Source organism: Guillardia theta (genome assembly GCF_000315625.1).
Source record: "Guillardia theta CCMP2712 unplaced genomic scaffold GUITHscaffold_6, whole genome shotgun sequence".
NCBI classification, from domain to species: Eukaryota; class Cryptophyceae; order Pyrenomonadales; family Geminigeraceae; genus Guillardia; species Guillardia theta.
In genome coordinates this window covers 4,852-18,439 of record NW_005434668.1, presented here as the reverse complement: position 1 = coordinate 18,439, position 13,588 = coordinate 4,852, and the positions used below count along the sequence as shown (strand labels likewise).

Here is a 13,588-nt window from a genome sequence, read left to right as displayed (position 1 = left end):
TAACTCGTTCTTACAGGTTCTGTTTGCCTATCAGACCTGACAGATGGTTGAGAGATGAGGCAGAACGCTTCTACCCGTTGCTGCTCCCGACTGTACCGTCCCTGAATACTTGCATTTCTCGGTGGGCAGGCAGTGTGAATCGCCATGTTTTAAGTGGGCGAGACATTTTCTTTCCTCTTAACAACATATTCATTACAAAGGATGGGTTCGTATCTCTCAAGTCCGGTCAAGGACAAGGAGTCGCATGATGGATCTGGCATTGGTGGGATCAAGTATGGCCTGTCTGCTATGCAGGGATGGCGGACAAATATGGAAGATGCGCACATTGCTTGCGGAAACGTAGGCAAACAAAATCCACTTGGTATATTTGGTGTTTTTGACGGACATGGAGGGAGGGAAGTAGCTCAATTCGTGTCAAAACATTTTCAAACTGAGTTTGAAGGGATCGTATCAAACCAACAAGGGAAAGTGGAACCAAGTCTCCCGATCGCCTTTCATCGAATGGACGCCATGCTGAGAGAACAGAAGTATGCTGCGGAGTTGATCTCGCTCTCTTCATCTCCTAAGTCGAGCCAACCTGATTCGCCCACCTCCACGTCAGCAGCCAGCACAGGGACAAGAAATCAGGACGCTCCTCGAATAGGCAATGCAAGTCAGGAAAGAGCTGTTGGGTTGGTACGTTCGTCCATCAATAGCAGCCTTGAAGATGCAAGGAAGAAAGGAAAGCTCACACAGAAAGAAGCCATGGAATTGATGGTCAAAATGATGGCTTTGCAGCGAATGGAAAAAAATGCTTTGGCCAGCTCACAAGCAGTTCAGCAAGGCACCGAGGGCTCGAACAAATTGAACGGTTGTTCAGAGGAAGCGACGTGTGCTGGATGTACAGCCAATGTCGTCGTCCTGACCGCAAAAGAGATTTTTGTAGCCAATGCAGGAGACTCGAGGAGTGTGTTGTGTCGCAAAGGCCAGGCTGTACCTCTGTCGGAAGACCACAAGCCAAACAATCCCAAAGAGAGATCTCGCATTACAAGTGCTGGAGGTTGGGTCTCGGAAGCCGCGAATGGGCATTTTCGGGTGAATGGAAACTTGAATCTTTCTCGGTCTATCGGAGATCTGAAGTATAAGAGTGACTCCAAACTTCCCCCATCCAAACAAGTCATCACTGCAGAGCCAGACGTAAGGAGAATTCCTCGCACAGAAGAAGACGAATTTATCATCACTGCATGTGATGGCGTGTGGGACTGCATGTCCAATCAGGTATATTACTTGTTGCATGTATTTGCTCGATTAATGTGAGGTACCAGCAACTCGTTGACTTTGTGAGGGCTCGACTAAAGTCGAATCAAGTCATTTCGAAAATTTGCGAAGATATCTTTGAAAAGTGCATCTCCGTGGTCTGTGACCTCCTTGTGTCCTCAGCAGTATGGAATTCTTTGACACCTTATGGCAGGATCCAAAGCAAACACAAGGCATCGGCGGTGACAACATGACGTGCATTATGTGAGTGCAATTCTTGTCTTTCCTGGTTTCTGAACTCCTGACAACAGCATCAAGCTGAAATAGCCCTTCTACACTATGTACTTTAACTACGCAAACTTGCTTTGAAAGCAGATTATCTTCTCTGTCGGACTTCTGGAACGGCTGTCATCAGTTTTTGTCTGTTTGGATTTTGTCGAGTACGATGGGGGATGAGCATTAGAATTTGTGCTTTCAGATGACTGATCGCACATGAACACCGCAATTATGGCATTAGGAAATACTCTTTTTCCTGTATTTCAATGTATCACAAGAGTATCTGTTACCGCAACTTCTTGTTAATAAACCTGCTCATATGGTTCAGAGATTCATCGTGATAGTGATATGGGCACTTTGGTTCTATTGTTCAACTTTCATTGCGATATTTCCTACATGATATAAAACGACCATCAGCACAACAAATATCATTACTAACGTAAAGTATTGCTTGGCTTCATCATACCAATTTCTGTGCAATGAGATCAAGAAATCATTTCATATGTCAAAAACTCAGCAACCTTCTCAAGTGATTGAAATCTCGCATTATGACGTTCTTCACGACGCTCGAGAAGTTGAGATTTCCCCTTGACCTGAATTTGCGAAACAGAGTAGCAAACTCTTCCTGAAGAATTGTCACGAAAGGAGTACGAGAGCAGGAGAGTCGCCTCGTCTATTTCTCCATTCCCATCAAGATCAGCTTCAAACATCACAGAATCCAACTGAAACATCCATGTTCAGTGAAATCAAAGTTGACAGATCATGAAACAATACTTGTTCATCTGTGATGCTTGAGATCCCAAATTTGATCATTGCATTCTTGAGGATTCAATAACAGAGATTTGCAAGAAGCATTGATTAGAACAACCCAAGATATAAATTCTCAGGCAAAACCTTGATTTCTGTCCTATCAAGAGCACCTGATCCATCGGTGTCGATCGCGCAGAACTGAGCATGTATCGATTGGCGCTCTTCTGGTGTGAGAGGTTGAATAGCGATCGTCCTGCGCTGTATCAGGGCAAGACTTTTTCCTGCTAGTGAAGATACTTTGAGAAACGAAAGTAGGAAGAAATAGACATAAGCATGAGAGTAGCAAATCCGACAAGTGCAGTATGCCAAAGGCTCCATGATGTGCCTGTAGAATAAAAATCGCTGAGGACCGTATCTTGTCGAACATGAGCACAAAAAGACCTGCAAATAGAAATTCTCCATCACCTCTCAGTGAGTCAATCGGTGCTGTGCTGTTATTCTCTGCCGTGCCATCCTTTGAGTAAGATTTTGCAGGGTGGGGAGGAGCAGCGACATGAACATCTCTTTTGTCTTCTTTTTCTGAATCGCGAACAACGTTGGAGTGTATCTCCTTCAAATCAGTCTTTCCGGTATCGGCTGATATCACCTCATAACGCGCAGAACATGAATCCTGCTTGAAGTTTGCCCCTCGGCCCGTACGCTCTAAATCACAAGAAATCTTCACGGGATTCATCTTCATGCCTATTGGGAGCGGAGGAAATTCACATGCCCAGTTTCCACATCCTTCACAATCTGTTACAGATGCTGATACACCTGAGCCATCACGTCGGCACGAGAGCGACGTGACCTCGACCTCAGAGCAAAACAAACCAATGCAATCCTGTTGATCGATCAGAACACATCGAACAGGAAAGGGGGAACAATGGAATTACCAACTGAAGAACGGGAGCAGAGGACACGGAGAAGTATCCCGCATGGAATGTGAGAGATGCTGGAAGACAATACGAGGTAGTGAACAACAAAAATAGATGAAGGTGCCTGAACCCCCTTTTATGTCCTGCAATCGCCAAGAGAACGAGAAATGCGTCCAAAATTCTCTTTGCTGGACTGAAGGAGCAAGATACTGCAGTCGAATAATGGCCAAATAGGTCTACGAAAGATTTCCCGACTATTCTTTTGCATGTCATGTGATTTTCCAAGATGCCAGAAAGCTGGGTATGAAAGAAACGTGGAATTCCTGGTCCGATGTTTCTTGATGTGCGTTGAATACGTTTGATTCGTTGCTGTTGCTGCTGCTGTTGCTGTTGCTGTTGCTGTTGCTGTTGCTGTTGCTGTTGCTGTTGCTGTTGCTGTTGCTGTTGCTGTTGCTGTTGCTGTTGCTGTTGCTGTTGCTGTCGCGCTTTGTTGATCTGGCTCTTATTCAAGTTCCTCTCTTCTGTTACTTTGAGTTCCTGCGCCTCCAAGCATGGTGACCCCAAATGGCGAAACCGCGCCAAAGAAAAATGTGAACACAGGGTGGCGGGATCGTCTAAAAGGTGGGGTAGTGCACTACCCAAGGGGTGGTTTTACCCCCATTTCTACTCTATCCTACAGGGGTAGGGAAGGTGGTGCTACCCTCCAACCAGAGTGAACGGGGGTGATACACAATCGCAAAGGTGGGGTAGAGTTGTCGATGAGGAGGAAAAGCCTACAGGGGTGATGAGCATTTTCAAATCAAAGTACGGGTCCTTCAGAATTGGACCATCATGTTCAAGGGTAGGGGTAGTGCTGTTGGGGTGTAGTCGATGAGAAAATAGGGGGTGGAGATTTCAGAAATGAGGTAGGGACACTACCCACCCCCTGAATATTCCAGTCCAATACTTATAAAAAGAGGGGTCATTTCAAGATGAGCTGGGGTGGTGTTCAGTGGAAGGTAGGGTCCTAGGCTTTATTGTTCTAGATAACAGGGTGGGTGGTTCAGAAACCGGGGAAAATGCAAATGCTGCAGAGAAATTTGAGTGAGATGGGTGGAGGGGGAGAGACAAGGGGAGGGGAGGCAAAGAGGAAGAAGCAAGAAGGCGACTCAAACAAAGACAGTAGAAGAGTGGAGACGGCAGACGGTAGACGGCAGACGGAGGCGATGGAGACGATGCAGGAATCAGTAAAGCACAGAGTGATGGGTTGACGGGATGTGCATGTCGAGCAGGAGAATAGCTTGGAAGTGCGCAATGGTTCATGACCAATACATGATAAAATACTGAAAGAATATGGGGAATTGTGAGCGCAGGTGGAGCAAGTTGGGAAAAAGGAAAGAGAAGAAAGATGTAGAGGAAGGACAACAACAGCAGAACATAACTGAAGGAGCCGAGGTAGAACAACGAAGATAGCCCTAGCAACGATGTGAAGTGTATGTTGGAACAAAATTGGGGAGCCTTGAGAATTGTCAAAGAGACTGCTGTATCCTCAGGGCAGTGGGCAGGAGCATTGCAAGGGATATTTCGATGTGAATGAGTGGCATTAGGGCTACAATCGTTTGTCAAGTGAAGCCAAAATGGAGTTAGGGGCAAATAAACAGATCTCTTATTGAGTGAGGGATGGAGAAGCATGTTTGATTGATGATAGCTCAATCACGCTTGGCTGATGATAGCTCCGGTAGACAAGTTGATCAGATTGCAGACTGCAAAACATCGTCATGTACGCTTATATTATACCCACCTCATCACAACAATCTTACAATGCATTTTTGCTTTCCCTCTATTCTGAAGTTTTATCCAGTCCATCAGAGCATGCTTTAAAAATCTCGCCCCTGGAATTTGCCTTGCTTTGTCCACGTCTCCAAGGCTGACCGATAATGTGATTCGATGCCGTGACAAAACGCCTCATCTTACCCCTGAGACAGGGTGGATTATGTTCTTTATGGCATCGTAGCAGCGGTTGTTGGCATCTTGACATTAGTAGGATGTGTAGTTTTCCTCATCCAGATGCAGGTGTTTGATTGATGAATGATTTTATCGAGTCCTGATCAGTGCTTTCAGCATCCGGACGATAGAAATTCTGCTTGGCTTCCAAAATTGATAGTTTTATTTGGTTTATTTCTGGCTTGCAGGTATGACCTATGGATGCATTTGTCTTGCCTTCTTGAATTGTTTTCCTCAGTGTTGTGTTGCTGCTGCCTTTCGATGCTTCCGTCTCGCAGGCTTGCGGAACAGACGCTCAGTGTCCAGCCTCCGGTAAGTTCTTCACTAGCTTGCGAATATTCAATGTGCATTGACAAGTTTTTGGTAGCTGGGTTGGCACAGACTTGGTACACAGTGCTAATCATGATTGCGGTGAGTGCTGGATGAGATTTTCGTTTCCTATTTTCTTCTGCTCTTGACTTCAGTTGTCAGATCATGACGTTCGTCTTCATTCCCCTTGCGTACTTCTGGTAAACCAAGATACTGTGCTTTTAAACCAAGATACTGATTGTGATGCGCAGGTACGAAACGGACGATGAAGAGCCGATGGGAACAAGTAAGCCGTTGCGATCCTGTGCCTTGATGTGAGTCCACCTTCAGGGATCTGCACTACCGTCTGCTGGTCAACTGTAAACTTGTTTGTATTCGTAAGCATCTTGCTCGGGATGTACTTTAGCGTGGGGTAAGATTTGACTTCTTTTTCTCATCGTCGACTGATTACGTCCAGATATGTTGAGTTGCCTGTGCTGGTAATGCAACCTTATTCGAAGGTACGAGAAGGATGGATTAAGCATATCTTGTTGACAAGATTTTCATACAGACCAACACGACGTATCTGTATACTCCCTCATCACAACGGCCTGCTTGGAGTGCTGTACAGTACGTTCTTATGTTGTCTTTTTGCCGTTGAACCTATGATGCAGGTCCATCACTGTGTACTCTGCCATTCAAACGATTCAGACATCGCTGGTTATTTACGTTTTGGCGCTCCTGAGCTTCATTGGCTGGATGCTCATGACGTGTGTTGATCGTTCAAACATGCAGAGCACGAGTTCTGAGATATGTCAACAGCGTTTTTGGAGGAATTGGGCTGGTTGCGCTTCCGATAGATTTGATCGGCGATTGGTACAATCGGTATTCCATGTCATGCTCGCGTTGTCGACTCCTTACACATCTTTGAAGGCCCAGACCCATTGACCTGAAACAGTTTGCGGAAAAAAAGCTTCAGTTGAAGAAACGGTGTGAAGAATTGATTCAGGTTGGTGTTTTTATGCGTCGTTACTGAACAGGTTAACTGACTTCATGGATGCAGGTTGGAAAGGAGACGAGAGATAAGTTCAGAGGCAGGCCAAACAGATTTAAGGTAAAAAATCTTCTTTTTGGCAATACTATTCGTGAAGGGCTTTGAAGGAACGCCGTTTCACAAACAAATATAAGAAAATGATTCTGGATCTCGAAGATGAACTTCAGGTCCAACTCTTTCTGTTTGATGCAGATATTGAATGCATAGAAGGTGTTAAACATCTGCTACAAACGAAACCAGATCAATCCCTTGATTCCTTGGTTACAATTGTTTGGCGGTAGTGCCATCTAAACTATGTGATTGAGTTTGACCGTCTTACCCTTCAAGGACTTGGAGCTGCTGTCATCACGGTTTCTTGGTGGTTTCAAATCATTTTTGAGATCTTCTTGAAGGTATGTAAATGTTTGAATCACTGTCTCGTTGTATCCATTGAAGTTGTATTCAGGGGCTCGCTGGCCCGTACTTGAGCAATGTTTTCTTGAAGGTCAGTGGTCCCGTGCATCATTATTTCTGCATCCAGGTTGATTCTTTTGTCTTGCGAACAGTTGTCCGATGCTTTTCCTTTATTTGGCATCGTTGCATACGGGGTACGAGCTCGCAATCTTTGGATTGGAATCTTGACCTGCTTCATAGGTGTTCGCTTTCTACATTCTTATCTGTTGTGTCAAGGTGAAGTACCCTTGCTTGGTTGAGCTTTGCTTCCTTCTCTACCTCACGTGATGCTCTAGGGTTCAATCAAGTTTGCTGGGCGATTTTTCCTGATATCTGTAAGATTGGAGGTGAAGGAACCAGTCTGTTAACGGAGAGGCAGGTTCACCCTCTCCGACTGAACGGCACCATGATGAACTCATTCTTGTTCAATGTCGGCCTCATCCTCATCTGCTCCGTGTCGTGCACACAGGTGGATGTTGGATGTGACCAAGACTTTGCTGATATCACAGCAGCTGTGCACCACAGCCTTCAAGGGGTATGTCTACAACTCCTCCATTTCCCAGCTCTTTGTCAGTCAGATCCAGTATCTCAAGGTACTTGGGCGGCTCTGAGTAACACAGAGTGATTGTTGTCGCTACAGATCCTCTCTTACTTCTACTCCGTCCAAGTCCCTGTGTTCTACTCTTTGATGTTCGCAGTCTCGTTCTTGCAGCTCTTCTTGAGCATCTTTAGCATCTGCTTCTGCGCAAAGAAGCAGGTCGAGACCAATGCTGTTTGATTGTTCTCTGAATGTTTTTCAGGCGGAAACCGTGCAAGACGCCATGAACGCACTTCGTCAGGAACGAGCGTAGAACAGACATGCTTCTTCCAACCACCGAAGTTCTTAAGACATGTTTTAACATAATGGCTATGAAAGTTGTTCATTACGAGTGCAACTATGAGTTCGGAGAACAAGAAGTAAAGCTTGTGCTTGTAAAGCAATTCAACAACACCCAATCTTGCCCCCACATGAGCACAACCCAGCCACTATCATCGAGCTCACAGTCTAACCAGAAACAACCTAGTGAAACTTGTGGACCTTGTGCTCCATCTCCACGATGTGCCTGAAAGTTTCGTCTTGGTTAGTGATTTGGTGTACAGACCCGCTGAAAGAGGTCACCCAAGAGATCCGAACACAGCGTTGGTGCCAATGCCAGCGCCTTGCGGTACTCCAGCCTCTGCTCGCTCAACGATGGATGCCTGCACATCTTCAGTGCACCTCCTCCTCCTCCTCCTCCTCCTCCTCCTCCTCCATTCACCGTTCTCTTGTAGGAAGGAGCAAGATAGGACATGCCAGTGCCTGCACGAGTCAGAACCGATCGGCCTGCACTCTCAGAAGGTGGTTTACCGCAAGGAGCCTGGTCGCAAGGAGCGGCCTAAAGGCAAGTTAGTTGAAGTTAACTGAGACCTTGTTTACCTTCACTTTCTTGTGAAACAGCATAGAGAAAACTGGTGTGTCAGACTGGGGAAGTAAAGCTTAGCACTGCTGGTGACAAAGCAAAATCGCATTGCACTATCACTAATACCACTTCACTCATCATCAGGATCATTATTTCGATGACCATCACATGATCATTTGCCTATCGCATTGTCTTCTTCACCGTCGTCATCATTATCAGTGCAATCACCATCATGGTATTCATGGCAATCATAAACTTTCATGATTCAGACTCGTCGCATCATGTTTGTCTCTCTCTATTCCTCCAACCTCATAAATCAAAACTCACCAACATGGCGGCTCTTCAAAAGATGACTAAAATTAATTACTAGTTATTGTCGTATAAACGTTTAGTTACCACTCTATGAGTAGAAAATCATTTTTTGTTTAAAATTCATTCACTAGAAAGTTCAGTAGAATTTTCAGTCAAATATAGTGCGTCAATCCACAACAGCGAGCTCGGCTATCTCTGCGCTTGTTCCGTCCACAGCGACGCCGACGGCGCCATGCGCTCGCGACTTCTTCCTCATGCCCTGCAGATCGTGAGAGGTTTGTATCAAGACGAGTTCATGGATAGCCGAAGCCGTGTGATCAGATGAGAGCTGGAGGGTGATGTTGTAGAGGGAAACAAGAGGGAGATGTATATCTAGTGGAAACTCGAGAAACGAACATCGCAAACGTGGATGTGGAAAGAAGGGAGCGAGGACACAAGAAAGCACAAGGCAGCAATAGAAGGAGACATGAAGGCCAGTTTGACAGTGGACGAGGAAGATGAGTCGTCAGGAAGAACATCAGGCAAAGGAGCACGCAGCTTATTGTGTTTCTGGGAGCAAGAGATAGATGGATGAGGCAGACCTTCTCAAGTAGCTTTGAGTCATATATCTTTGAGGAAGTATACCAGCCTTCGATCTAGCAAAGAATAAGAACAGTCAGGAAGACAGCATAACAACACAATCGGTGCAGGTCGTTGTTCCAAACTTACCACAAAGTGTTTGGTCGATGAAAACGACTCAGCATCACTCACTTCAACCTTAGTGGAGAGTCTCTGTGATTGAAAAGCATTAACAGCTCTCAATAACTTCAGGAAAAAGAACCTGCACAGCAGCAGCTGGACCTGCGGCAAACAGGTAAAGCTTGTTGAACGAAGCTTTGTTAACGTAGAGCGGGGCATTCCACAAGTATTCTCCTCCCCAAGATGGGTTCCAATCCTTGCAAAGTTCAATCCTAAATCCAATTCTCTTCCTGTAGGACTGCAGCAAACATGTCAGCAGGCCCTAAACCCTAACAGGTTCATCTTTGGAATATTCCAGGACCTTCTGCTTCTCATCGCGATGATTGTCTGCTGTTGATCGCATGCGCTCGTGATCGCCAGGTCGCCGATACACAACATCAAAGAGCAGAGGACCATCAAGATTCACCCCAGAAACCTTGCCCAGCACATTCCTGGACCCAGTCAATTCTGATCAATTGATGGCTAACTCAATTACCGTATCTCGGTTGAGTCGAAAAACCTTTTGATTTCTTTGATTCCGGGGGAATAATGTTGCACAAGCAAGTTGCTGTTACGGTATTGCTTGTACGCAGCCTTCATCATGTCAAGACCAAACCAGGATCTGAATATCCCACCTTCTCCTGTTGTACAGCAAAGAATTCTGCAGAGAGGCCAGACAGATCTTGAAAAATGCGATCTAGGCTTGAATGCTCAATGATGGGAGGAGTATGGCAATATCAACGAGGTGCCTGCAATCGTGGTTTGAAGAGCATTGGTGACTACAGCCAGTCCGCCATCTTTGATCGCGCTCAAGATTTCACTCCATGCCTTAGTGGACAGGGACCACTTGTTCAATCCTCTCTGCAGTAAAAGACATCATTGTTAGCCGTTTTACATGTCAGGTAGACCTCTTGCAAAGTTTCACACGTCTTTTTCTCTTTGCCATGGCAAACAGCTGAGAATTTGTCCATCCGTCCGACGAATGTTTCTTCCTCCTCATCTTCTTCAGTGATTATGTACGAGCCCTGGTCTTCCTGAAGAAAGCCGATGAGTTCAAATATTGAAAAGTACATGCGAAGATATGTTCTACATCCTCCTCTCCTTCTTGATCCCTAATAAACCAAACATCATTACAAAGGTTTCAAGCATGGAATGTACATTGCCTGTAGTCGACTTCTTCCTGCAGTCCAGAGCCGACACAGGAGTTGGTGATCACAATACATCAGATACACTCCGAACAAAAGCATGAAGAGAGTAGTGCTTACATTATCCTGTTTGACGTAATTCGTGTTAAACTGCTGCAAATTGGCCTTTTTCTTGGTATCAGATTCAACTTGATCTTCTTTGTCATCGTCATCGTCATCGTCATCGTCATCGTCGTATCCTTCTATTCCGTCATCTTCTTCCGAGCTGCTCTACAACATCATGTATTGATATATCAGCATCATTGCAAGAACCTGGAAGCTTGAACATCATCATCCATGTCATATCCTTGGGGAAACCTACCGCAGCAACAGTCGGCATTGACGTCACAAGAATCCATTTCTTCACCTCAATTGCATGCTGTTTCGAGCTGCCTTGAGGTTGGAGTTTGCAGCGTCGTCTGCAGGAGCAACAGCAATGACCTCCAGTGATAGAGCTTCGGCTTCGCGATACATCTTCATGAAGACAGCTGTTGAACAATGGTCATTCACTGCACTGCCTCAAGTGAATCTCTCACCGGGATCAGCCTGTCGATTTGCCACATCGAGGAGCAGGGCAGCCAAGTTTGTTTTTCTCTCAATCTTCAATGCTTCATTGAAAGACTTCTTTGAATCTTCGTACGCTTCTCGAAACACCTTGAGAACCTCCAGCGTAGCTTCTCCCTGGAAACCATCAGCATAAACGAGCTGGCATGCACTGTGCTCACATTCTGCGCCCGCTGTAGTGCCTCAGGATACGACATTCCTTGTGAGGTGCTTGATAACATTCTTGTCAACACATAAAGAGCCTTTGAGTTTTGCGAACCTTATGAACGAAAAGGCCAGCATCACCATCATGATTTGCAAAGTTGACATCGTAAGTCCTTCGAAAGGAAAAGGTCAAAATAAAAAGATGTTGGAAAGGAATCTTCGCCCTCTAACTGGAAATTTCAACAAATGCCAAACATTGTAATCTCCTGCTCCTCACGTGCTATTGCCTCATGCTTATCGTGTGATTAGCCATCTCCTCACTGCTGATGGGTTTACGGGTTTAGGGTTTTGGGTTTAGAGGGTGCGACGGGCCCGGTGGACACGGAAGCAACCAGGCCTAACTGAGCCGGGGCCTATAGGACAATGGGCCAAACTCCCAAGGTTGGGAACCCCCTTTAGACGGATCATTAGGCGAGAGATGAGCGAAGAGCAATAGGGGGCTTATGGGCGCCACAGGATTAGCTCCTGGTACAAATGTTTTAGTCAAAGGGGGAGCTAATATGAAGCTTGCTCAGCCTGTTTATTCAAATTTGCTTTGTACATAAACAGATCAAAACTTGATATTCATACTGTGAGACGAGGAACATGATCTACCACACTACAAGCTTTCAAGGTTGTTGACTGCGCGGGAAGAGAGGGAGGATGGAAGGCAGGGGCGAGCCGCGAGTCACGGTCTGATCAGCCCATAAGCCCGTTAGCCTGAGGCATGCTGCTCTGCGGCGCGTAGGCCCCCGGAGAGCGCAAGGGGACCGGAGGGAGCTGCGAGCAAGAGGTTTGTATAGTTCAAACACTTTCCAGCCTTTCCAGCGCTCCTTCCAATTCGTAGGGAATATCTTCCATCAGGCGTCGAGCCTCTTCCTTGGTCGCCAGGGAGATAGCTATCTGGCTCCCGTCCCCACTCAGCGTGTCTCGGTCTTCTTCAACCTCCACGCTCGCCAACTTGATGCCTATCCTTCAAGTTGCTAGCTCCAACGCTGCTCGCTTGATTTTTGTTGTTGAAGTGTTTCCATCTCCTTCCTTGAGAAGCGGCCTGTGCTCATGCTTGACGTCGACTTGATCAGCACTCTGAAGCAGCCTGGCAGCCGCGTTGCCCTGCGGGTCGCTCCATCAGAAGCAATGGAGGCTTTTGCAAACATTCCACGAGATGTCTGTCTGAGCTACAGAGACGCAACTTGGGACCCAGTCAGCCTCAAGCTCTCCTTAACTTCCTGCTGGTCGAGCTTGGAACGAGCGATGCAGAGAGGCGTGTTTGACCCATCAAGGTTCGATCCTGAGGAATATCTGGTGAGTTTTCGTACTTGAGCTTGAGATTGCAAACGTGATATTGCATGTTCTCATTTAAACTTCTTGTCCTTGTTCTTGTCCATCCTCTGGTATTTCTCTTTTCCTTTTTCTTTGCATCTGATGCATTGCAATTTGCACTGAAAATCTCGTTTCAGCATTATGATAATCATGGTAATGGAAATCTGAACAAGGTTGTCGAAGGGAAGTTTGTTGCTTTCAAGAGCCCGAGAGAGAAGGTTTGAGGACAAACTTTCCTGAAAGGAACACAGAGAGCAATGAATCCTGATGGAATTGTGTCGCACACTCCAGCTGACTACATCAATGTTCTGAAGTCCATGAACGTTGAGTATATCATCCGCTTGAATGGATACAGGCAGTTTTTTGATTGCAACTTCAAGATTTTGCCAGGGAAAAATCGCACTCGATGACAATGTTTTCTGTTTCTGCAGTTACGATCCAAGAGATTTTTTGAATGCTGATAGTCGTTAGACTATTGTTACCATCATCGTGGTCTGAACATGTTTGCCAGGTTTTCGACATCACGATATCTACTGCAACGCTCGGGCAACGCCGTCCGATGCTACGGTAGACAGGTAGAACACTAACGACTTGATGAAAAAGGAGAAGGATGGAATGATTGCGAGTTTGCAGATTCTTGACCATCTCTGAATCATCTTCATCAGTCGCTGCTGTTCATTGCTCTGCCGGCCTTTGGCGTGTAAAGGCAGAGTACCCGCGATTTATCAGAAGGAAAGAGGAGGAAGGGAGCGAGGAAGCGAGGGAGCGAGCGAGTGAGCGAGGAGAAGGAGCGAGGAGAGGGAGCGAGGGAGCGAGGGAGCGAGGGAGCGAGGGAGCGAGGGAGCGAGGGAGCGATCGGAGGGAGCCAGGGAGGGAGCGAAGGGGGCAAGAGAGCGAGTGAGCGAAGGGAGCGAAGGGAGCGAGGGGAGCGAG

General features: G+C 46.3%; 3 protein-coding genes across 3 annotated transcripts; 2 read left to right on the top strand and 1 right to left on the bottom strand.

Moving 5' to 3' along the window:
* Positions 1-201: 201 nt before the first annotated feature.
* GUITHDRAFT_64573 (hypothetical protein) lies at positions 202-1,504 on the top strand (the record flags this gene model as incomplete). The annotated part of the gene is made up of 4 exons (XM_005840075.1): positions 202-596; positions 714-1,257; positions 1,305-1,394; positions 1,451-1,504. 4 exons carry the CDS (start codon positions 202-204, stop codon positions 1,502-1,504), a joined length of 1,083 nt encoding a protein of 360 aa, XP_005840132.1.
* Positions 1,505-5,222: 3,718 nt separating this feature from the next.
* Positions 5,223-7,784, top strand: GUITHDRAFT_100864 (hypothetical protein; the record flags this gene model as incomplete). The annotated part of the gene is made up of 21 exons (XM_005840074.1): positions 5,223-5,228; positions 5,277-5,347; positions 5,398-5,471; positions 5,527-5,570; positions 5,631-5,668; positions 5,720-5,754; positions 5,799-5,880; positions 5,926-5,968; positions 6,019-6,077; positions 6,122-6,217; positions 6,270-6,332; positions 6,381-6,456; positions 6,511-6,561; positions 6,947-6,985; positions 7,047-7,088; positions 7,135-7,170; positions 7,230-7,268; positions 7,313-7,402; positions 7,446-7,526; positions 7,574-7,690; positions 7,734-7,784. 21 exons carry the CDS (start codon positions 5,223-5,225, stop codon positions 7,782-7,784), a joined length of 1,233 nt encoding a protein of 410 aa, XP_005840131.1.
* A 1,687-nt stretch (positions 7,785-9,471) lies between these two features.
* Positions 9,472-9,651, bottom strand: GUITHDRAFT_150330 (hypothetical protein; the record flags this gene model as incomplete). The annotated part of the gene is made up of 1 exon (XM_005840073.1): positions 9,472-9,651. A coding segment is annotated over one exon (180 nt), but the record flags the coding sequence as incomplete, so codon positions are not given.
* Between the last annotated feature and the right edge of the window lie 3,937 nt (positions 9,652-13,588).